The 21,869-nt window shown below is 36.7% G+C and overlaps 4 protein-coding genes across 5 annotated transcripts; 1 reads left to right on the top strand and 3 right to left on the bottom strand.

Moving 5' to 3' along the window:
• Window positions 1–1,271: 1,271 nt before the first annotated feature.
• Window positions 1,272–2,609, bottom strand: ins (preproinsulin). The gene is made up of 3 exons (XM_043238331.1): window positions 2,460–2,609; window positions 2,183–2,367; window positions 1,272–1,542 (listed from the first exon to the last, which is right to left on the bottom strand). Exons 2-3 carry the CDS (start codon window positions 2,358–2,360, stop codon window positions 1,394–1,396), a joined length of 327 nt encoding a protein of 108 aa, XP_043094266.1. The 5' UTR covers window positions 2,361–2,367; window positions 2,460–2,609; the 3' UTR covers window positions 1,272–1,393.
• A 640-nt stretch (window positions 2,610–3,249) lies between these two features.
• Window positions 3,250–8,768, bottom strand: panx1b (pannexin 1b). 2 transcript variants are annotated; one of them, XM_043238328.1, is made up of 7 exons: window positions 8,541–8,768; window positions 6,526–6,662; window positions 6,244–6,443; window positions 5,316–5,521; window positions 4,883–5,193; window positions 4,604–4,754; window positions 3,250–4,311 (listed from the first exon to the last, which is right to left on the bottom strand). In XM_043238328.1, exons 1-7 carry the CDS (start codon window positions 8,719–8,721, stop codon window positions 4,226–4,228), a joined length of 1,272 nt encoding a protein of 423 aa, XP_043094263.1. In that variant the 5' UTR covers window positions 8,722–8,768; the 3' UTR covers window positions 3,250–4,225. The 2 variants fall into 2 exon arrangements, with proteins under 2 accessions (XP_043094263.1, XP_043094265.1); XM_043238330.1 differs by lacking the exon at window positions 3,250–4,311 and having other exon boundaries at window positions 4,676–4,815; window positions 4,912–5,193.
• Window positions 8,769–9,957: 1,189 nt separating this feature from the next.
• epd (ependymin) lies at window positions 9,958–11,564 on the bottom strand. Its single transcript, XM_043238520.1, has 6 exons — window positions 11,410–11,564; window positions 11,259–11,293; window positions 10,897–11,031; window positions 10,585–10,771; window positions 10,388–10,472; window positions 9,958–10,272 (listed from the first exon to the last, which is right to left on the bottom strand). Exons 1-6 carry the CDS (start codon window positions 11,534–11,536, stop codon window positions 10,149–10,151), a joined length of 693 nt encoding a protein of 230 aa, XP_043094455.1. The 5' UTR covers window positions 11,537–11,564; the 3' UTR covers window positions 9,958–10,148.
• A 7,586-nt stretch (window positions 11,565–19,150) lies between these two features.
• LOC122345582 lies at window positions 19,151–21,823 on the top strand. The gene is made up of 5 exons (XM_043239846.1): window positions 19,151–19,204; window positions 19,460–19,624; window positions 19,715–19,816; window positions 19,893–20,108; window positions 20,629–21,823. The coding sequence occupies exons 2-5, from the start codon at window positions 19,460–19,462 to the stop codon at window positions 21,010–21,012; spliced, it is 867 nt and encodes a 288-aa protein (XP_043095781.1). The 5' UTR covers window positions 19,151–19,204; the 3' UTR covers window positions 21,013–21,823.
• Window positions 21,824–21,869: the final 46 nt, after the last annotated feature.

The following is a 21,869-nucleotide window of genomic DNA, read 5'->3' as shown; positions in this document are numbered from 1 at the left end:
TAGGCTAGTAAAAAAGCATGCATGGCTGAAGATCTATACAGGGAGACTTTTGCTGGTTTCAATATTCAGAAAATGAGTCTGATTAAAAATATGTAATTAATTATGATGGGGGAAAAAACAGCAAAATTATCCTGTAATAATGGAGGGTCAGGAGGGCTTTAAATAAATGAGAGAAAACAATAAATCAACTTTGTTACATGTATAATGTTCTCAATTTTTGTGTTTCTCATTGTGCTTTAGACATGCTTTATACACAGTTAAAAATATCTGTTTTAACTTGATGTAACATGTTAATGTAAATGACTCAACAACAAAAAAATTGGCAGTTGGGTAACAAGTTATTTCAAGTTGAAACAGCTATTGTTTTTTACAGTGTATGTAGATTTTGTCATTAATACTGGTTATATACTACAGCTCAAGTGTTTGTGGTTGATAAGACATACATTCATTGAAATTTTGGTTGGACATTGTAACACAGAATAAGAAAAATCAACCTCAAAATGATTATAGTTAATATGTATTTTTAAAAAGTTGATTTTAATAAAAAAAAGAGCTTGCATTCAGGAAATGTTAAAAATCAAAAAGGCCTACAACTATAATCTTCTGAAAAGGGATCACAATCTTGCAACTGCACTACTAGGCCTGCGTTCACCCAGCAGTAAAATAGGGTTGTCAGTCCAGTTAATAAAGGTTTGAAGAAAGCTGCTAAATTGGACCCTTGCTGTGTCAGAAAGGGATAAGACTTTAGTTTTATGGACATCGCCATCTTTGATATTACTTTGGTCACTGTGGGGCTTGACTACTGTTGCACTCCTCAACTGTAAGCTGCTGTATGAACGAGACTCACACCTGTAGAAAATACGGTTGTTAATCCCAAATACACGACTGACAACCGCATTGTGCTGCTGCTATTTTACAGTAATAATATTTAGATTTTTTGGTCCCTATAGTCAGTGTCACCAGAATCAAATTGTACCAAAGTGACCATTTTCACATCTCTGGCCCTCAGAATTAAGCACACGGTTTTGCTATCAAACCATAAAGTTGTTGACTTAGACTCCACTCTAGAGATTTTGAGTTTTAGCAATGGAACCAGAATCCGAGCACAGTCTGTATTTCAACCAGCAGACCTCAGAAGGGGCTGAACTAATGTGAATTATTTCTGGATATCCTAATATCCTAACTTGTCAAATAAAACCAAATTGTTTTCTCATTTAAATGAGTGGAATTTTAAATACCTTATTTAAAATGCAAAGTAGAGACAAAAAAACTTCTGAATTCATTTGACAAAATTTTATTTTCTATGAAAAACAAATCAAGGGCATTAAGGCTGGTACCTGTGTGCAAACAGGTGGTGAAGTCACTGGCGGCTGTCACAGGACGTGCAAATTCTTTAGTTACAGTAATTCTGCAGCTCAAAGATACTGCAGGGTTTGTGGCAACACTGCTCCACAATGCCTCTCTTCCTTATCAGCTCGGCATGATCTTTAAATGCAAAGTCGGCCACCTCAGTTTCCTGGGCAGATTTTGGAGGAAGGAAACCTGGAAAAACAACAATAGGGAAAATCCTGACATTAGTTCTATAAAGGGCCCAATTTAATCGTTGCTCTTGATGACATCAGATCAGATCCTCATCTAGATGCCCCCAAATACTGTCTAGCATTGATGAGATACTGTAAATGTACTTTTTAAGTTGTTTTATACATTACACCTATTTTGTACCTATACACTACCTTTCAAAAGTATATATTTTTTTAATTGATCAAATAATTTTATTTATTTATTTTTTTACTTCCCACTGATTAATGAATCCTGAGAAATGTATTACAATTACCACAAAAATATTAACATATTATAAAATTGCTAATATGAAATGTCAGTTGAGCTCTAAATCAGCATATTAAAATGACTAGTAAAAATTCATCTTTGCCATTACAGGGATAAATCACGTTAACCATTGCCATTATTCTAGCCACATTTTAGCCAATATTATTATTTCAGTATCATCTTCTTCATGCAATGTATTTGCATTTCAAATGCACACAAAACATACCATGTACACTACACAAATACATTCAATATATTAATTACAAGACAGGTGGAACGTCTTTGTATCCAGAGTCTTGTTAGCGTCTCTTCCCATATTTCCATACTTTTTTAAGATTCTCTACTAGATACTTACCCAGAAGAGGGTCAACATCTCTTTTGGGATTGTAGAAGAAGCCTGTTGGACCACAAACCAGGTAAAGGGCATCGACCAGATGAGATCCACACAGGTGCTGCGGGGCCCCTGCGTTAGCGTTCACACTGGACACGGCCAACAGGAACAACAGAGCACCAGCCTGGAGCCACACTGCCATGGTCACGCTGACAGAAACACAGATAAAATATATATAGCTACGTGCAGCACCAGTTACAATGGCACTATCTGTTGGTTTAGCATCCTGCTGGTCACGTACCTGTTCTTGAAGCAGAGGACAAGGAACGGCAGAGATGGTAGACGAGAGAAGGTTTGGGACGAACAGTGTGCGCTACTCTCTTTTATACTTGTGTTTAGGTGGGTTCTGGAGTCAGCGGAAAACCAATCTTGCGCGCAAACACACTTTAACACTTTTAAGTGACTGTCCAATTACGCATGCCACATTAGCTGTGTTTGCCCAACTAATTCACGTTAACTCCTGAGCGCTACTGTGCTCACGAAAGACAAACACATTCTGGTGCTCACGCAGCTCTAGTAGCCTGCGCTGACCATCTCAAGTGGGTTTTGGTTAATTGTTAATACTTGTTGAGGGGTAGAAGTTTGCTTAGAATGCCCTGAACGTGGATCTACTAGAAGGTGACAGCTGGTGGCTTTTCTTTGGAAAGACTGAGTGAATCAGCAGAATATCTCTGGGTATCTCATTCTGGAGAAAATGGGATTAGATGTCTCATTAGACAGTAGTAATGTTTGTGACGTCCACTATGTGCTGTTTTTTTTTTTTCAAGCAATGGCTACTACATTCTTAAAAAAAACAACCAAAAAAAAAAAAAAATCTTGAATAGCCCATGTTAGAACCACATCAGCCTGAAGAACCCTTTGTGCTTAAATGATGCATGTGCTTTATTCCCACTTAGCTATAAAACTATCAGCATTTGATATTTAGCAGTAAATGAAAACGTGAAGCTGTTTTACTGAAATATATCTGAACATTAGTGTTGAGGCTATGAGTGTGGGCTATTTTTATGTACTGAATGTGCCAAAGGTAGAAGTCCATGACAACAGAGAGTTATTTTTATTACATTACAAGCTGGCATTCTACATCCCTGAATGAAGTCCATTAAAAGTAACATTTTAGGACCATTTTTGAACAGCTCAGATTTGAAGACATGCGATTTAACAACTAAGGAGACACAAAACTAAATTTACTATTAGAACTACAAAATGATTTAAACACATCTCTTGATTTCTATCAAATAAATAAAAAATTACAAAATATTAAACTTAACAGTATTATACATATCATACATTATATTTTGTATATTTGATTATTGCTTTTTGCATATAGGCAGTGCATTATTACCTCTAGAAAAGTTTTACTCAGCCAAATATTAAGCTGTCATGCATCATAAAACCATTTCCATTCATTTAGATATTACATGAATACATCCTTTATATTTTAACTTTTTAATGATGTTGCCTCAGGGAAACAACCCCATTTTCTGTACCACAGTTTTGCAAATACATGATGCATATAAGATTAGCATTTGAAGGTTTATAAAGAAGAGAAGACTTTGATGATTTCTTGGTCACATTATATTTTTGCAGCCATATTACAATTATTATTTTAATTGTTTGTTACCAAGAGGCAACATTGACAGAAGTTAGTTGTTAATATTCTAACATTAGCATCTTAATTATTTAGTTTCTTTCTCTCTCATAGTTGCAACTATACTGACCTACAAAGGACACCCCAGAATACATGTTGTAATATTGTTTTCATAATGCATACAATAGGGTTTTAACATTCATCAACCTCACAAATAATAACTTCATCAAGTTTAAAAAAAAACATTCATACCATTTCTATTAACGTAAGGCATAAAAAGCTTGTGCAGCTTAATTCTTCAGTTAGTTCATTAGTAAATCGGTTATATTCAAGCATGATATAATCGTACATTTTCTTCATATTCAGAATACGTGTAAACTGATTGTTTGTCATTTGATTTGATTTGATTTTGTTGTATGTTAGACCACCCTGTGTCTTACATCTTTCTCACAGCTGCAGCTTTTTTCTGTCTGTACTCCATCATCCATCAGAACAGAAGAGGCATCTAGAGAAAAACACATTCATACTGATATAGCAACAGTCTGCACAAAAAGAATGCTTTACCTATATTCTCTACTTTTTTCTACCTACAGACAAAAAGAACATGTATTTAGTGCGTTCATTCTCTTCACATAAGAAACTTGCAAGCCATTTCATTTGAAAAATATGTTTTCATATGTTTTATTATAATGTATATTTTAATAAGCCAACATAATATAAGCAGTAAATTATACAAAAAAGGCAAATTAATTGTGAAGGAAATCATTGTGTCTTATTTTCACTTTACTCATACTTACCCTTTATTTGAGAGATTTCTATCTCTGCGCTTCCATTTACAGTTTGGGCTTGTTTTCTGTCCACCATGTCAGTCCTCACTTGTCCAAGAGTCCTGAGGAGACACATGGTGTCAAATGCTGCTTCTTCTCCCTCTGACAGCAGCTCCAACACCTGCATACACACATGACAGACAAACGTGTAAGTGTTCACTCGCTGACACCAGCATTCAGCTCTGGGGATGACAAAAATACAAAACATAAGCACAAAATGCAACGATTCAAATGCACATATGTACACACCTGCAAACATTTGTAGCTCTTAAGCTCACTCAAGTTTTCCTCCAAGAAGAGCAGGTAGATGCTGAAGTCATCATAACGGCGGGTGGTAGGCTGCAGATCCAGCACGTGACCGAAAGCAGGCAGTAGGTGGTATGGACGGAGAAACTGAGCGTTCTGGTGCTGACGAACAGGCTGGAAGGCAGAGTAAACCACGGCCGGTACTAACAGTAAATACACCACCAGATTCATGCAACTGAGAAGGCGGAAAACACCCACTGCCACCAGCTTACACTGAACCGCATCTGGCACCACACTCTCGTTTACTAATATACCTGCAGACAAACACAATTCAGAGACAAAACATGAGAAAACGATTAGACACACACACACACACTCTCACACGTTCATTTCTGAAGTGTATCGCATGTAGAGCTACACGCTTTCTAGCACACACCTCTGCGCAGGTGACAGGAGAACTGATCACTGGGTGACACCCAAAAGATGTAGTAGGTCAGATAAAAGCAGGCCAGCAATAAAGTGAGGAATGTTAAAACCCGGCAAAGCAGATATTTTGCTGCTAAAGCCCAAGATGAACGCTTTGTCTTTAAGTACTGCTCTACAAGAGGGTACTTAAAACAAGCTTCAGTCATTTCAAGACCACTGAGAGAGAGAGAGAGAATAGAGGGATTTAAGATTAAGATCAGAAGAATCAGAATATAAAGGATATTTAAATAATTGGGTTCTGAATGAGGGGGAAAAGGAAATAGACAGGAAAATTAAATAGCAAAGAATTGCATTGTTCACAAGCATTCATAAAGGAAATAATTTAGTAATTAATACTTTTATTCAGCATGGTGCATTACATTGATTAAAAGTGATAGCATAGACATTTATAATGTTATAAAAGATTTGATCAATTCGGATAAATGAATAAACAAATGCTGTTCTTTTAGGGTTTCCACACGTAAAGGATTCTTGAACAAAAATCCAAAAGAGATCCATTGTTGATGATAACAAAATGTTTCTTAAGTACGAAATCAGCATATTAGAATGATTCATGAAAGATCGTGTGACATTAAGGACTGGAGTAACAGCTGCTGAAAATTCAGCTTTTTCATCACAGGAATAAAGTACATTTAAAAAATACAGTAAAATAGAGAAGCATTTTTCCATTACATTTGTAATGTTTAAAAGTACTATTTTTACTTTATTTTTAATCTAATAATTGCAGCCTCTGTGAACATAAGAGTCTTATATTTAATGGCTTGATGATGGCTTTTAGAAGTAGTTTCAGAAGCACCCATTGAACATTGTATTTCTCACAATTCAAACTTCAGGTTGCCATCGCAGCTAGACTTTTTAAAATGTTCAGTGCACTACACCTGTGTGGGTCCTCTGCAATGTCTTTGTCTTGTTTGGTTGTGAGGCTCTTGGCTAGGCGGATGGCACGGTTGTAGCAACGGTCAAGTTCCTCCATGATAAAACTGAGGTCAGAGGATAGGGACGGGGCAGCCGTGAAGCGCCAGAAGAGAGCAGGAATATACATGAGGGTGGCAACCAGCAGAAGGATATAAGGAAAGAACTGCAGGTAAAGAGACAAGAGAATAAGACAACAACCAAGCAAAAAAAGCACCTTTGTGGACGTCACTGTTGTTCACAATTACCTTGTGTAGATGAAGGGGGGCGCTATCAGCCCCATTTTCTGTAGGGTGATGCTCTACTGCAGCCCAGCAGAAGGAGTCCACATATGCAGCCTGTCTCAATGTGAAGTTAGTGGGTGGAAAACATGTGATCTGAGTACCTAAGAGGGAGGAAATTACACAAGAACGTGTCATTTTCTTACAGATCAAGTCATAACAAGAGCTATATGATGGAAATGAGATTCATCATATCCCACAGATAACACAGAAATTATTGTGTATTATGTTGGTGTGCTCTGTGGTAATTACGTCTGCTTATGAATTTCTTTCAAACATCTTAAATTAATCATTATAAAACTATAGACCAAAGACAAATGCTTCCTTCATAATTTACAGATTACTAAAGTATAGTGTTAAGTATTGGTAAAAGTAGGACAAAAGACGAGAGAAAAATGGTCTCCAAACAATACTGGAGTCTCCTGAGTTCCACTGTATGGAGGGGGAAAAGACAGTTCTAAATAAATGATGACATAAAGTCAGTTTTGGAATGACACAAGAGTGAGTAAATGAGCAAACATATATTAGTGAGCTTTAACATCTCAGAGTGTTACTTATTTTAATAAAATATGGTCACTCTTTATATTAGGTGGCCTTAATGTACTTACACCAAAATAAAAAGTGAAATGCACTTATTGAGACCATATTGATTAAGGACCACGGGTAAGATTAGGGACAGGTTTGGTGGTATGGGTAGGTTTAAGGGTTAAGGTATAATTACTTCATGTAGCACCAGGTGCTGGAGAAACGTTGTCTCATTTCACTATGTACTGCACAGCTATATGTAGTTGAAATGACAATAAAAAGCCACTTGACTTGACTTGACTAATGGATGGGTCATGGTGTAATTATAAATGTAAGTACAAAAATGTATTACATATGTAATTACATAAAGGTATTTCTAAAAATATAAGAAGAATGTAAAAACATGTATGTATACAATGAGTTCATTGTACCAAATGGTTAATTTAAATGTAAGTACATAGCAGTTAAGGCCACCTAATATAAAGTGGGACCTAGAATATATATTATTATTTTAAATTAATACAGTCGGTATTTATTGACCTTTTTTAATTAAAAACTAGTTTAACAACAGAGCCCATATCCATGATGATAGCCATGAAAAACGGATAATGTTGCCACATTTAGCGAGCAAGATAACGAGATCTTTCTGAATTAAATAGCATCAAAGAACGTCTTGTTTGGTTCCCCAAAACAACCAGTCGGAAACCATATGGGAACGTTGGGGGAATTTCCTGAGTTTGATATGATTATGCTCTTTTTCTTGTTAAATTTCATAAAACAACTGTTTTGTCTCTAGTTCAGCTGTGATTGAAGACGTGTGTTATTTTTTGCCTCCGACTTCTTTTACTGAAACAGATACGCTAACACGCCCTCAGACGACACTATATGAAATAAAAATAAACCAAAGAAAGATATAAGGTTACAACGCGCGAGCATGCACTTACAGTGGCGAAAGACTGGTCGCAATGTTAAACTTAAAAAAAAAAAAAATAAATCGCTCGCATGCTTTTACATTGCTGCCTGCGTGCTTGCCATTATGTTTAGTTTTGTGAACGCGCAATCCGCTCCTGACTCATCCCCAGCAAAGACGCACCCATTCTGGATTTACACGCGCGCGCGCACACACGCACGCGCAAGCACGCACGCACGCACACAAAACCGATTAGCGATTGATGTTGGCCTTTGTCTAAAGAAAATCGACAAGAAGTTGTGTAAAACACGTCCTGTAAGAACAATATAATAAACGTCGATTTAGCTATTGTTTTTCAACCACTGCCAGCCTTTCTGTTCAAATCAAGATAACAGAGATGCGCTTCGCGTTTATCAGTTTGAACCTGTTAGCCCCACAGGTATAAGCCTCTTCGTCTCTATCAGATGTTTCAAATTAAACAACAGTTACTTTCGACTGCTTCCTCCCGCGCAAATGTCGGAAGCGGTGATTAAATAATTTTACTGACCCACAGAGACTTCTTGTGCAAAGGCGAGTGAGATGAGTAACAAAGGAAGCCCGACCGCGATAAAAGTGACCAGTTTGTCTGCTGCGAGTTCCAGTCGCACGCCTTTGTACTTAGAGTCACTCTGCTCTTTCAATAAAAAATCAGAAAACACGTATTCGGTAGCAACGCGTGCTATTGCCATTGTTGAAATAAAATGAAATGTACAGTATGTGTCAAGTGCACCGCTAGTTCCGGTGGGCAGGGTTTCGTGCTCGATTCAACCAATAACAACAACACCAAAGGGAATTGTAGATACAGTCGTCCAAATAAAAGTATTAAATCTTCTGAACGTTTAAAATAAATAAATAAAAAATGCTCGTAACGCGTAGCTTGCTTTACACTTACTGGATGTGTGTTTTAATGATACATAAAATCGGATGTGATGGGCTACAAGTCAAAGAAGACAAAGAAAACAGACCTATGACAAAGAAAGCTGTTATTAAATAAAGACTTCTAGGCTAGTAGTAAACTAAAATTAATAATAGTAAAAATAATAAAATGTTGTGAATAAATCCATACGCTTGCCACTGTTATTTTGTATTAATCTATTTGGTAACACTTTGCAATACGGTGACACTAATATGCATTAATCTGTGCTAATTGTGAGTTATACATTAATGGTTTAAGAACTAAACCATTTATTAATGCTTTGGCAGCAAATAACTGTTAGTCTAAGCATTATTTAATGCATATTTGTGCACCCAAGCATAATTTTTTGCCACTTCATGTAAATGGTGCAAAAAAAGTGCAAAGTCATGCATAATGTTTAGCTCTAAACCTGTGGTTTTCTAATGATCCTCAAGACATTATGTGCGTTTGATTGGTGAGTTTTATCAGGGTTGGAGCTAAACTTTTGAGGAACCCTGGCTTAAATCATAATAAACCTATACCTTATTGATCTTATTATTTAAATAAACACTGCATTGTAAAGTCTATTTGATTATGCATAACTAAATGTTTAAAATTAAGAAATAAAAACAATATTAATAAAAACAATCCCATAATTCTGTTTCTGTCTGTGATATTGACCCTGACATCCTATGAACATTTCTTGTGCATAATTGAATACAGGCAAACAGAAGATTCTTGGGATCATCACTATTTCTTATTGAAACAAACATGCAAACAAACGCTATTGTAGCATTAAAGAATTAATTTGCCATTCATCATTGTCCATTTATTCATTGATCCTGTGTTTATAGTTTTTGTAATGCGAGCCAACTGCTCAATGTGGTCAAGTGTGTGTGATATATATAGTAGTCAACATTTGAAGTGAATCAGTAACTTTTGTTACTGCATTGCACATAAAACTCTTTTCCTGGAAATAAGAACTTTTGATTTTGATTTTCTTGTTTTTCAAACAGACATCAAAAATGGATTTCAGTGAAAGCTCAGCTTTATTGACTTCAGTGAAGAAACAAGTTGCAAAAGACAAAAAAAGATAGCAAGAAAAAAACTGCAGACATTTTCTGAAGAAAGAAAGATGGATACAGGAAATATTTTTTATTTAAATGCTCTTTTTATTATTGTGTGTAGCCATCTTTGGCAGTTTGTATATCATGTTTTTTTTCAGTCGTGGAACAGGTCGAAGAAGCTGTGGTCGTCTGGCGCATCCTCAAATGCCACCCCCTCACAATAGGCCGGGGGAACAAAGACTTGTGGGTCATCGACTTCGGGTTCAACGCCGAAGAAACTGAAGCAGAAAATAGCTCAGATTAATAACTGATATGTAAAGCTGCAGGATGCAACAACGCATAGACATCTTCAAAATCATTTTCAGAAAAACTTGAGTTTAATCTCTGCTGTACCTGAAGACAAGGTCCTTCTTCTCACCATAGTAGGAGCCAGAGACCGGCAAACAGCCACAGGAAGTGGTTGACAGAGAGTAGTGAGCTGAAAAGGAAATTGGACCCACCAAAAAATAAGCATGATATTTTGAAATGTTAAAAAGCACAATCATGAAAAAAACTGTATATACATAATTATTAAAAAAAAAGGTATTGACCATGAAGTTCAGGCAGCTTTCCGTGCCATACGCGGACTCTGAGTCCCTGCTCTGTGATGGAGGGGCTGCCCATGTAGATCTCAGACTCATGAGTTGCATCGGGTGGAATCTCCATCAGGTGCTTACGGAACTGAAGAGTCTCCTTCTTGCAACTCTCGTTTTTGCTGTCTATCTCATAAAGTACACCCTGTGTGGAAATAAAGTGCTTGAAAATATATTACGGAAAAAAAAACTACAAAAACAAAAACTTGTAAATCACAAGCTGAAAGAGGAAGAGGAATAGAGAGAGTCAGAATTGCTGATAAGGCCTACCTCTTCAAAATGTATGAGCACATCCATATAAGAAGTTTTGTTCGCGTGAGCAGTGTCCTCCACAAAACGAAATTTATTCGCTTTGGAGTCATAACTATACTCTCCAGACGCAAGGTCATGACCCCCTGTTGAAACCTGAATGTGCATTTTGCATGTGAAACAAAAGAAAACAGTATAAATGTTCAATGCAAAATACTATTTCTTTAGCTCTTATTAGTTCACAAATGGCGACAACATGAGGGCTTATGCATGTAATTGTATGACGCTGCATTTTTAAAAGCTCCGTTTTAAAGTTCTCTCATTACATAGTCGAAACTGTAACTATAAGTATTAAACATCTTTTTGGTATTTTGTACACTCACCACTTTCATTGTTCCACTGGTCAGTGGTGGTGAATCTGAAAAGGAAATGTTAAAGGTAAAATGTCTTCACATAGCTTATAGCTTCAGAGAATGTTCAGATGCAGAAATATTACAGTAAAAATCAGTAGTATTACAGAAACGGATTCCTTACGACATGGCTGGCGATGAGACGAAGCCCAGGCGACAGCACAGAGGCACGAGAAAACCACACAGAGCAGCTTGACTGTATGCATCATTGCTCTCCAACTTTCTTCAGGTCCAGACACATCCACAATCATTCAGAGAGTGCGCTTTTTATATATAACCCCTGCACCCCATATAAATGCCCCCTCCTTTCCACCTCCTGGACATCCAGCGATGGAATAAACAAAAGATGTTTCGAAATCACCTTCTGTTGTAAGTGCAAATGAGAAAGCTGGACAGAATTGGCACAAATGACCATTCACAAGATAAACAAGGTAAAAAAAAAATTAATTTATACAAACAATCCCCCGTCCGGGCCTCTGATCGCCACTCAGGGGTGCCGGCTCCATACTGGTAGAGCCTAAGTCCAGAGACAGTTGGTGTCTCATCACATGATTTTGGTTCATGTAAGGTGAGGAATACACTGAGGATGCCCTGACTGAACTTCTCATTCAAGGAAAAAATAAAACAAAACAAAAACAAAAGTCAGCTATACAGGTGTGAAAACAAAAACCCATCTGGTACTTTCTGTGTTCAATACACTTGCTAGTCTTACTCACCGAATACTTAGAAGCATTTTCATCTGATTTTTACATTTTAAAAATCACAGTCACCTTTCTAACCACAGTACAAAAGAACAGCATTCATGTACATCGCACAAGTTATTATGCATGTAAAACAACAAGAGAGAGTTCTTCATTATTTAAGTTGTAATACTTCTTGCCTAGTTCTAAATAAATGTGAGAAAAAGTTGAGATTTGATTTGACTTAATTTTGTACCACTAGTAGTCAAACAAGATAAAGGCAAACTTCGAAGCTATTGCTATACAGCTAAAGGTAGCTATTGCCAGTTCCTTACACCTGAGACATGCACAAACTAACAATATCTGCAAATTGCTATGCATATCTAGCAATTTCTAAGAATTTCGACTACAATATATTGATTCTGTTTTCTTGTAAAGAGGACACAAGAAATCCCCCTAAACATTTGTAGGCCACTTTCACTATTGCTGTTTTATGCCAGGGATTGTCAGGAATCAGTTCTGACATTTGTGTTTAGATGGTAAAGATCCGGGTGAGGAAAATGAGATTGATTTAAAAAAAAAAAATGTTTGTGTATTTAGCTGATGCATATTGCGAAATCTGAATCTTTCATTTTCCTATTCAATTTCCGATCATTGTACTGGTATCTGAAACTAAAAGTAAATGATGTACCGCAGACATGTTTCTTAAACTGGCATAGCTACCAGCCTTAGCAAGAGAATATTTTTTTAAGATGAATAAATAATGTGTGTAATGAATACCAAAAGCGGAGGTGCGTGGCTGATGCAGAGCCCAGATGTTGAACTGCAGTCACCCTCGCAGGCTCTGTTCTGTTGGAGTCAATGCGGGATGCTTGTGACTGATGAAACTTAGTTTATTTTCTCTCTCTGCTTGATGTCAGTCTTGTTTTCTAGGTAAAAGGGAACAATAAACCAAAAGAACAACATTAAAGAATTTGAAATGCAAATCTAAATAACAGATTGAGACAGATTTACTTTTTTCAGTTTTTCATATATCAGTATTTCATTATTAGTACATCAATTTATCAGGGGATCAGGACAATGTTTTAAAATCAAATTGTTTAACAACTGCACACAATTAGTCTTTGGTGAAGCATTTGAGGCACACTAAAAACATTTGGAGTAGAGCAATTTTCACTCAAAATTTAACACTAAAAAACAATGACAATGAATTAAAGTAACATTTTGTAAAAAAAAAAAAAAAAAAAAAACACAACAAAACAAAACAAAAAAGCTGAAATTGTATTTCCCTATAATCTTTGTTTTATTTTCAATTAAAAAGAAAACCTAACTATTGGATTGAAATTTAAGTATGTTTCTGTTTTGCATTTCTACAGTTTTTTTACAACTGCATGCATCTATATATACTCTACACATATGCATGGATATTTTTATGTAAATTATTTTCATAAAAGGTCTAACAAGAGATCTGCTGGCCCATGCATAACCATTCTTTACAAAAGAAAAGGCCTTCTTACTGTCTAGTATTAACTAGTTTTAGGTTATCATTGCCATCTAGTGGATCATTTAAAAAACTGTAAGCAATGGCCTCATAGGTAAGCAGTTTTCGTCTAAGTTGAGTTCAATTTGGATTCCAGCAATGGATGAAGTATAATTATTAGCTTTGTCTCTCTCTACAGTTGTAAAGAAAAAAAAACCCAACCTTGTCGTGCAAAAAAAAAATATATATTTACTGTTATTTTTATTAGTATTAATATTTTGTATTATTAATAGCCTTCAGTGATTAATAAGAATTTGTCTTACTATTATTCCTGTCTCTTTAGATCAAGTTCAGATAAGGAAAAATTGTGATACCACATATAATACCTGACAAAAAGGAATCATAATATACACGATCATGGCTAATCTCATTTGATAGCTATTAAACTGTTTTTAATCCATTTGACAGTGAAGCTTAATGGCATGCTGTCATTTGGTTAAGGATCTGCATTGTCAGAAATATTGCACAAATGTATTAGCCCTTCATTCTTGTTAACGAAAACATCTAATCGGACAATGGCTTGAGAGATGTGGATAATTCAAATGAATGAGCAACAGAATGAGGTAGAAAGGTGATTTAAGTGATTTAATCATAACACATTGTCTTATGATGGATACTTTCAGCAGGATAATGTGCCATGTCACAAAGCTGTTTTCTTGAATATGACAATGAGTTCACTATACTCAAATGGCCTCCACAGTCACCAGATCAATCCAACAGGAGACCTGCATTATGGATGTGCACCTGACAAAGCTGAGAATGTGTTAATATCGACCAAAATCTCGAAGAAACGCAGTTCTGAGAGCAAAAGGGTGTCTGACCCCATACTAGATAGGCATAGTGTGTCATGATTAATAACTCAGCTAAAAAAAAAAATGCAGTTCAAATATGTAAGTTGAGAAAGCAAAAAGGGGGGAAAAATTTAGAGAGAGACACAGAAGTGAGATCATAAGTTTTAGCTGAGAAATGTAACAAAACTGGTGTGTCATAAGACAAACTCATACAGTATTGGATGAGTCAGGACTGACAATCACAGCAAATGGAAATAGAGACACTGCTGGAAAAACAGAAAAGAGGAAGAACTACTGGAACAAAAACAGGAGGGAAGTGTGATATCAAAAGTGTATTTAAGACACATTTTGTTTATATTATTACATGCATGGTTTTGCATGCATTAAGTTCATGCGTAAATGTATATTTTATATGTCACATCACTGATGTATTCATGACATTCATACAAAGTCATTTGCGTCATATTTCTCCGAAGACATTGTGACCCCTGGTGAAATCTGTGTGGGTGTCTGTCAGAGAATTACCCCCTTCTTACGGCTCACAGCGAAACAAGAAGAAATGACAAATTGTTCAAAACCACTTTGCTCCCCCTCCATGTGGTCTACTACTTCTTCTATACATCGGGTTTCAAAACTCTAAAACCATATTATCTCAAATTGTAGCAAAACTGGGTTTTTTTTCTTTACAAATTTGTACCAAACACACAATGATGTAAAATGAGAAATAAATATTTATTTTTCCAATTCTGCACTATATCTGAACTATTTTTTAAATAGTCAAAATGTGCTTTAAATCATCTAAAATAATGCTGGATTACATTATTATACAAAAATGAAAAAAAAAGCTGAATGCAATGCTTTTGGACACTTGAAAGTTATTTACAATTGAGTTAATGTACAGAGCAAACTTTCAAATATAATTAGCTAACTTTAGACTGCGTTTTTTTTGACATCTTATGTTGTTTCAGAATGTTGTTGTCTAAATATAATTACACATTAATAATGATGTAGTCATTAAATTTTACATTATTACTGTGGTATTACAAATTTCTAAAAGGTTAAATATAGGTTCCAATATAACAGTATGAATGGAAAAAAGTTATGTGTATTGTGATTTACATTCCAAGAGCAGGAAGCCCAGGCCCTGAGCAGTTCCTGAACATCTGGCAGGTTTTCCATGTTACCATCCGTGTCGTATGTGTCAAGAGTTATGGTTCTGAAAACCATATTACATATTACACAAACTATATATGTGCCTATAACTTCTTCAAGTTGCATGACTGCGAGATGGAGCTTATGTTATTAAACATAGGATATACAGTGGATTCATGGAGGATTACATTTGTGTTATGTGAGAGTTATTCAAACTCTCAAAGAGGGGATTGTGGTATTACAAATTTATAAAAGGTTAAATATAGGTTCCGACATAAAAGAATGAACGGAAAAAAGGTTCCTGAACATCTGGCAGGTTTCCCAAGTGGGAATGCTAATCTCAAGGTACAACTGTGGCTTTAGTTTCAGCATTTCTATTGCACCTATGCATTTGAATGACACTTGTATGATATATATATCAAGGCTGGAAAATTTCTTGTTCTGTATTTGCACGCATTTTTTTCAGTGGTTTCTATCTCTATGTACTCTTCCCCCTTGAAACCTATATACTCCACTGTGCTGGGCCTTAGTTAGATTTCTTGAAGGCTTCTTGCAGACTTCTTGATGACTACAGCGGGGCACAAACAAGTTTGAAATAAAAATGAACTTCTGCTTCACCAAGAACCTCCTGGTCTCTTCTTAAAAGAAAATACATAAAATGCTTCCAACATTACAAAGTGCACTGTTTAAAAATGAATGCTCTTAAGTGGCCTTTTATTTCATTAATTTCATATTACCTGAAACTGCAGCTTTTCCTATAATTTCAAGTAATCTTCAAGAACACATTTGATATAATTAAGCTCACTTCTTTTTGACCAGGCAGGCGGGCAGGCACACATGGAATCTGGAAATGCCACCTCATCTATTCTCAACAGAGCGAGGCAAGATCGCTTTTCATCATTTCACTATTATCTGGTAGAGCTTTGCAGTGGGCAGAAGAACTGGGGAATGCAGGTAGTCCTCGACTGGACAGTTTTGTAGAACACTTTAGGGAAGTTTACCACTGCAGTGACAGGTATTCAATGAACTACCAACCAGGTGATCAAGTAAGGCTATCCACTAGAGATATTCACCTCCAGTTGCCCAGCAGGAAGCTAAGTCCCCGGTACATAGGTCCTTTTCTCAGTGCATGGCACATCAACAATGTCATTTACCAGTTACACCTACCAGACCATTATAGAATATACTCTACGTTTGTCTCCCTGCTCAATCCTTCACTGTCCCTCTTCTCCTTTCCTTCACAGAGCACCTAGCACCCCCACCTATACCCGAAGTCGAATTCGAATTCAATGAGACCATCTACCGACATCAAAGAGTTCCTCAACTGGCGGGACGGCCAGCTACAGTACCTCATAGACCGTGAGGGGTACGGTCCAGAGGAGAGATCGGGGGCTGACAAGGACGATAACTTAGATCCATCCCTTACATAATTCCATCTGAATTCCATTAAGCCCATCCTGATCACCCCGCTCCCAGGGTGCAGGGTCTTCCTCGCCGTTGGTCAGGAGCATCAGGAGACACCTTTGGGGGAGAGGATGATGTCACACAGCGAAAGCAGCTTCCTACACACGATCCCAGTCACTTGATTACTAATCACCAACACCTGCATCCATTATTATTTAAATTAAACTGTTTTTGAATGCTTCATTACTATTGTCTGTCCCTGAATTCTTACCGGAAGGTATTACAGTTTGCTTGAATCTACATGTCTGCTTCTTTAACCAGATGTGACAGTGACGTAAGTGTTCCCAAATAAGAAGTTTTATCTCTGACAATTAATATCACATGAGAGAGAGTGAGAGAGTGACGGGGAGAAAGAGAGAGAGAGAGAGAGAGAGAGAGAGAGAGAGAGAGCGCAATGAAGAAAGGAAGTATTGCTCAACTCAAAACTTCTGCCATGAAAAACCTGAAGTGAGACGCTCATGTGGTGCAACTGCGGTTTTGCACCACCAAATAAACCTCACAATTTTTTTACTCACTGTACGATACATGTTAACTTATATAGTAGCTGTGGTCGGAATCTGCGACATTTTGTTTTAAACAATTGTAATATGATTACCTCAAAATATAGTGACTTTGTGCTGCACGTCTAAAACTTCATGTCTTCACAGCAGATGAAATCGCCAGTGTCATTAGAATGGATATTCCCTGAAAAGCAGAGATTAAAAAAAAAATGTTGTGTAGCATTCGGATATCCCAGGTTATAGAGACTGAAAGAAAGTAAATTCAACAAATACTGGGAATGTACAAGAACAATCCAGAGGATTTTCTATTAAAACTTGTTTTTTAATGTTAAATATATTTTAGTTGTTACTCAAAGGCACAAACTAGGACTAAATTCCACTTATCATGTTTACCTAGTCTTTTTAACTTCTACAAGCAGCAGGAACTGCAGAAAACATGAAAAATATAGACAGGTGATGTGAATATAATTAATTAAACTGTTACAATGGCATCTGTAAAGGGGTGGGATATAATGTGTTGATTTATAGACCTTGAAAAGACCTAAGTGACTCAAAAAAGGGCCGAATAGTGACGGCTCTAAAACTGGGTCAGAGCATCTCCAAAACAGTGCTCCAAAAGCATTCGGCAGTGTAACATAAGTCTTTGCATTCATGCAGATATTGAATGCATAACACCTACCTACCAAATCCACCCTTTCATAGCAGAGGTGTTTGCCTGATATCAGTGACCTCTTTCAGCAGAGGGATGACCCCGTCACATTGCAGAAATTGTGCAGAAATGGTTTGCGAAACAGTTAAAAATTTCAGCTACAAATTCCCAATCTGACTGCTCATCTAATGTTCTGGACTAACAAATCTGATCCATGGTGGCCCAATGGGATAAAAAGATGGGCTGACTCCAAACAAATGAACAGGGGATATAGAAACGCAATGCATTAGTTCTAGCGCAAGTGAAACCATCTTTTTTCAGGTTTTTTTTTTTATACAGATCTTTCAAACTTAAATATATTGTGGTCTGCTTATTTAAGAAGGTACTTTTTATGAATTTATGCCCCAGATGGTCATGGTGCAAAACAGAAATTTCATCTTGTAGAAAGCAGATGTTGAGTAAGACAACGTCAGAGAAAGACAGAGACTAGATTATGTAAAGGAAGCGTAGGAGGGTCTTCCCCATAGGGACTCTCGTGAGAGTTTCCATATCTTCAACGGTTGTAAAATGCAACTACAGCACGTATATTAATGTATGCTTTATTACAAAGTCATAATTTCTTAATACTTCATTTTAACACATTGACCAATAAATAAATAAATCTGCTACAGGTTTGAAAACACCGCCTGATTTCAGATATACAGTTCTTTTTTGAAAAAGCGCAATTTGTTTTAAACGTACAGAAATAATATTGAATATCTACCAAACGATGCTTTGAAACTGATGTTTTGCATTTCATTTTCATTTCATTTTCACATTCTATCAAGCGCATCTATGCATCTTAATTTAGAATATATTTTTGTCTCTCGTACCATTTCTTTGATGTTGTGTGTGTGTGGGGGGGGATATAAAGAAATAAGGCGTTAATAACTATAAAAACATGAAAATACAGTAGAATCTTAGATACTATACTTTACTTCTTGGAATAGTTTTTACGCGTGCTGAAAAAGAAGAACAGACACTGGCATTCCCAAAAGAGCGAAACCGAAACGAATAAGAAGCGAATATAAGATGTTATCTCGAGCGCAACATCTCAAATCACTGCTGGCGACTGAGCAATCAAGTACTAGCTTTCAAACAGAGGTAAGAAACCATAGGCTATCATTTGACATTTCGTATTTACGGCATCGCTTACTAGACTGAAAAAAAAACATAGGCTCTCTTTGTTTTATTATGTAAATAAAAACGTGTACGGTCCAGTTGTTTTGCCCACCTGTCATGAGATTTAATCGATAAAACGCTGGTGAATAAAAACTGACAAACCGTGCCTCTTGCTATGCATCATTTTGAAGGTATCGCTACTCTAAATGACCACAGTTTAATTTTCCATTCTCCCAGATGTTTCGGCGGTGTCTGTCTCCTCTTTGCATCCTCATCCTCATCTGTTTGGTGTTCACAAACTCTTCTTACCCTTTTGGACACAGAGGGGCGCTGTCCTTCTCCAATTCATTGCGCCTTACTCTCTCTATTCGTGCACGTGTTCAGCAGCTGCTGTCCCGCTACGTAAGAAAACCGAAACACATCAGCGACATTATGACTTGTGTTGTCGCATTTTGTTATTTATAATCCACTTCTGCGGTTTTGTTTTCACAGAAACAACAGCTGTTTGGCGACGAGCTCTTTGAATACAGGGAGCTGATGCTGAATACGCTTCCCGCGGTCACCGTCAGCTATCGGACCTGGCTACGCATGCAGGTGCGCATCATTTCTTTATCGCGCATTTAGTTATTTTCGGACACGGGGATATATTTTAACACGTGGTTCGGTTCAGGACACTGAGCGTCTGCGTTTGGCCTCTCGCAACCTCCAAACTTTCTGGACTCATCTGGAAGTTCAACGGCAGCAGCTGGAGAGAGAGAGGGACGCGACGAAGGAAAGAAGAGAGCAGAGAAGGGGCAAACGAGGAAGGCCTCAGCTCACCTTGTGCCAAAGATTCGATAGTCTGCAAGTAGATTTGCGGGACTTAATGAAACAAGTCAACTCTCAGGTACAAGTTCACACTTGTTTGCTGCGTAATCAGTACCTCTTTGAGTGATCTCATAGACACGGTGTCACAACACCCATGATCAACTAACTCATTATGACCCCTTTTAGTTGCAAAACGAGGGGGCTCTTGCCAGAATATCTCAAAAAATCCCAAGGGGTTTTTTTTTTTTAGCGTATATAGAAACTAATATATTTATATCTAAAAATAACGTTAACGACACTGGCACGCAGCCTAGCGTTTTAGTCATATTTGTCTGGTCTATCTCGTGATATCTGCGTGATAATGTTCTTACTGGTAGAGCAAACAAATTCCACCTTTTTATACTAGTTTTTAGACTTCTAAATGATATTATTGCATTAGAATATTACTAATACCGTTATAATGTTGCAACAATTATTTTAAGGTCAGACATGAAAAATATAAATTCTATATACGCGCAGTAGTAAAGTGTTACCAAGAAAATTTTAGGTGAAATTATGCTTAATCATACCGATTACTAATGCTTGTCCTCTATCTGCAGTTGAACAGTCTGAGTATCACGGCATCTACAAATTCCCCACTTCTACACGCAACTTCATCTTCCAGTCCGACTCCCAGCATGCATCATTCCACAGAGAGCACCACAATACTGCAGACCCCAACTCAGACAGATGATCATCGCAGCTCCACGCAGTCTTCTACTTCAGTGACGGAGAAGATTTCCGTCAGCCTTCCACAACCCACCCAGGCATCAGCAGGCTTAATTTTCACGGGAAGCCAGTTATCTGTGGACACCCTGCAGACAACAACAGCAGAGATGTCCCGCTGGATTCAGCATCTGAGGGGGTATGTGATACTGAGAGACCTGGAACGGTACTTAAGCAGATTGGCACGAGATTACTCTGTGCTCCAATCTAAATACTGACAAACGCACTTAAGTAATTTAACCAATGCGGTTAAAAAAGTACAAAAAAAACAAGTATTGCACAAGTATTACACAGAATTAATTCTAAAACAAAACCAAGAAATTACGTAATTGAATACACTAACATTCATATCCATAAACATTTCCATGTCAGTTTCTGTTTACCTTGTGCTTTAAATATTTTATTTATGAAAATAATTTATTACTATTTTTTATTTACTGTTTGTTTACAATTAATTAAACAGATTTTACTGCATTCTGTATTTTATATTTAAGTATTTTTGATGTATTTGGTAAGTCTCAGGGGTTCAGTACATCAGCAGGCAGCTAGTGTGGGTTATCATGAGATTGCCAAACAGTGTTTTTTTGATCCAATAGTATTTTTAGATAATACAATTATTGTACTTGAATGTATATTTGTCTGTTTGAAGGGTAAGTGCGTTATTTTATTTATATTGGACAATTTTACTGAAACAAAAAAAGGTTAGTCAGCCATTCTGGAAGACCAAAATTCCCCAAACACCCCACTTCCCTCCTCTACTGTTAATCAGTAAATCAGAGGTCAGAATGAGATTTTACATCCCTTTTTCATTGTCATTCCCCTGTACTTTCCACCTTGTGTTATTTATTAAATTATTTATTTTATTTATGTGATTTATATTTTTTTATAGAATATTTATTGTTTGTAATTAAGTGCATAAGTGAAATGTTTATTTTGTACAAGCTTGATTTGAATAAAACCATGAAGTGCATCTAGTGCATATTTGTGTGACAGTTTTTTCTTCTTTTACATACAATAGACAGTAAGTAAAGTCATACTCAACACTTGATGCAGCCTAAACTTGTCATGACTGATG

Source organism: Puntigrus tetrazona, chromosome 5 (genome assembly GCF_018831695.1).
Source record: "Puntigrus tetrazona isolate hp1 chromosome 5, ASM1883169v1, whole genome shotgun sequence".
Classification (NCBI taxonomy): Eukaryota; Metazoa; Chordata; class Actinopteri; order Cypriniformes; family Cyprinidae; genus Puntigrus; species Puntigrus tetrazona.
Note: the sequence above shows the minus strand (reverse complement) of the source record. Positions and strands in the feature narration are given on the sequence as shown.

What these genes read in the sequence shown, in the direction of transcription:
- LOC122345582 (XM_043239846.1), top strand. Translation starts at nt 19,460, where the DNA reads ATGTTTCGGCGGTGTCTGTCTCCTCTTTGCATCCTCATCCTCATCTGT. An exon ending in AGCAGCTGCTGTCCCGCTAC is followed by an intron (nt 19,625 to 19,714) that starts GTAAGAAAACCG and finishes TTGTTTTCACAG; the next exon opens with AAACAACAGCTGTTTGGCGA. An exon ending in GGACCTGGCTACGCATGCAG is followed by an intron (nt 19,817 to 19,892) that starts GTGCGCATCATT and finishes GGTTCGGTTCAG; the next exon opens with GACACTGAGCGTCTGCGTTT.
- ins (XM_043238331.1), bottom strand. Translation starts at nt 2,360, where the DNA reads ATGGCAGTGTGGCTCCAGGCTGGTGCTCTGTTGTTCCTGTTGGCCGTG. An exon ending in AGATGTTGACCCTCTTCTGG is followed by an intron (nt 1,543 to 2,182) that starts GTAAGTATCTAG and finishes TTGTTTTTCCAG; the next exon opens with GTTTCCTTCCTCCAAAATCT.
- panx1b (XM_043238328.1), bottom strand. Translation starts at nt 8,721, where the DNA reads ATGGCAATAGCACGCGTTGCTACCGAATACGTGTTTTCTGATTTTTTA. An exon ending in CCCCCCTTCATCTACACAAG is followed by an intron (nt 6,444 to 6,525) that starts GTAATTGTGAAC and finishes CTTTACCTGCAG; the next exon opens with TTCTTTCCTTATATCCTTCT. An exon ending in ATTGCAGAGGACCCACACAG is followed by an intron (nt 5,522 to 6,243) that starts GTGTAGTGCACT and finishes TCTCTCTCTCAG; the next exon opens with TGGTCTTGAAATGACTGAAG.
- epd (XM_043238520.1), bottom strand. Translation starts at nt 11,536, where the DNA reads ATGATTGTGGATGTGTCTGGACCTGAAGAAAGTTGGAGAGCAATGATG. An exon ending in CCAGTGGAACAATGAAAGTG is followed by an intron (nt 11,032 to 11,258) that starts GTGAGTGTACAA and finishes ATGCACATTCAG; the next exon opens with GTTTCAACAGGGGGTCATGA. An exon ending in AAAGCTGCCTGAACTTCATG is followed by an intron (nt 10,473 to 10,584) that starts GTCAATACCTTT and finishes TTTCCTTTTCAG; the next exon opens with CTCACTACTCTCTGTCAACC.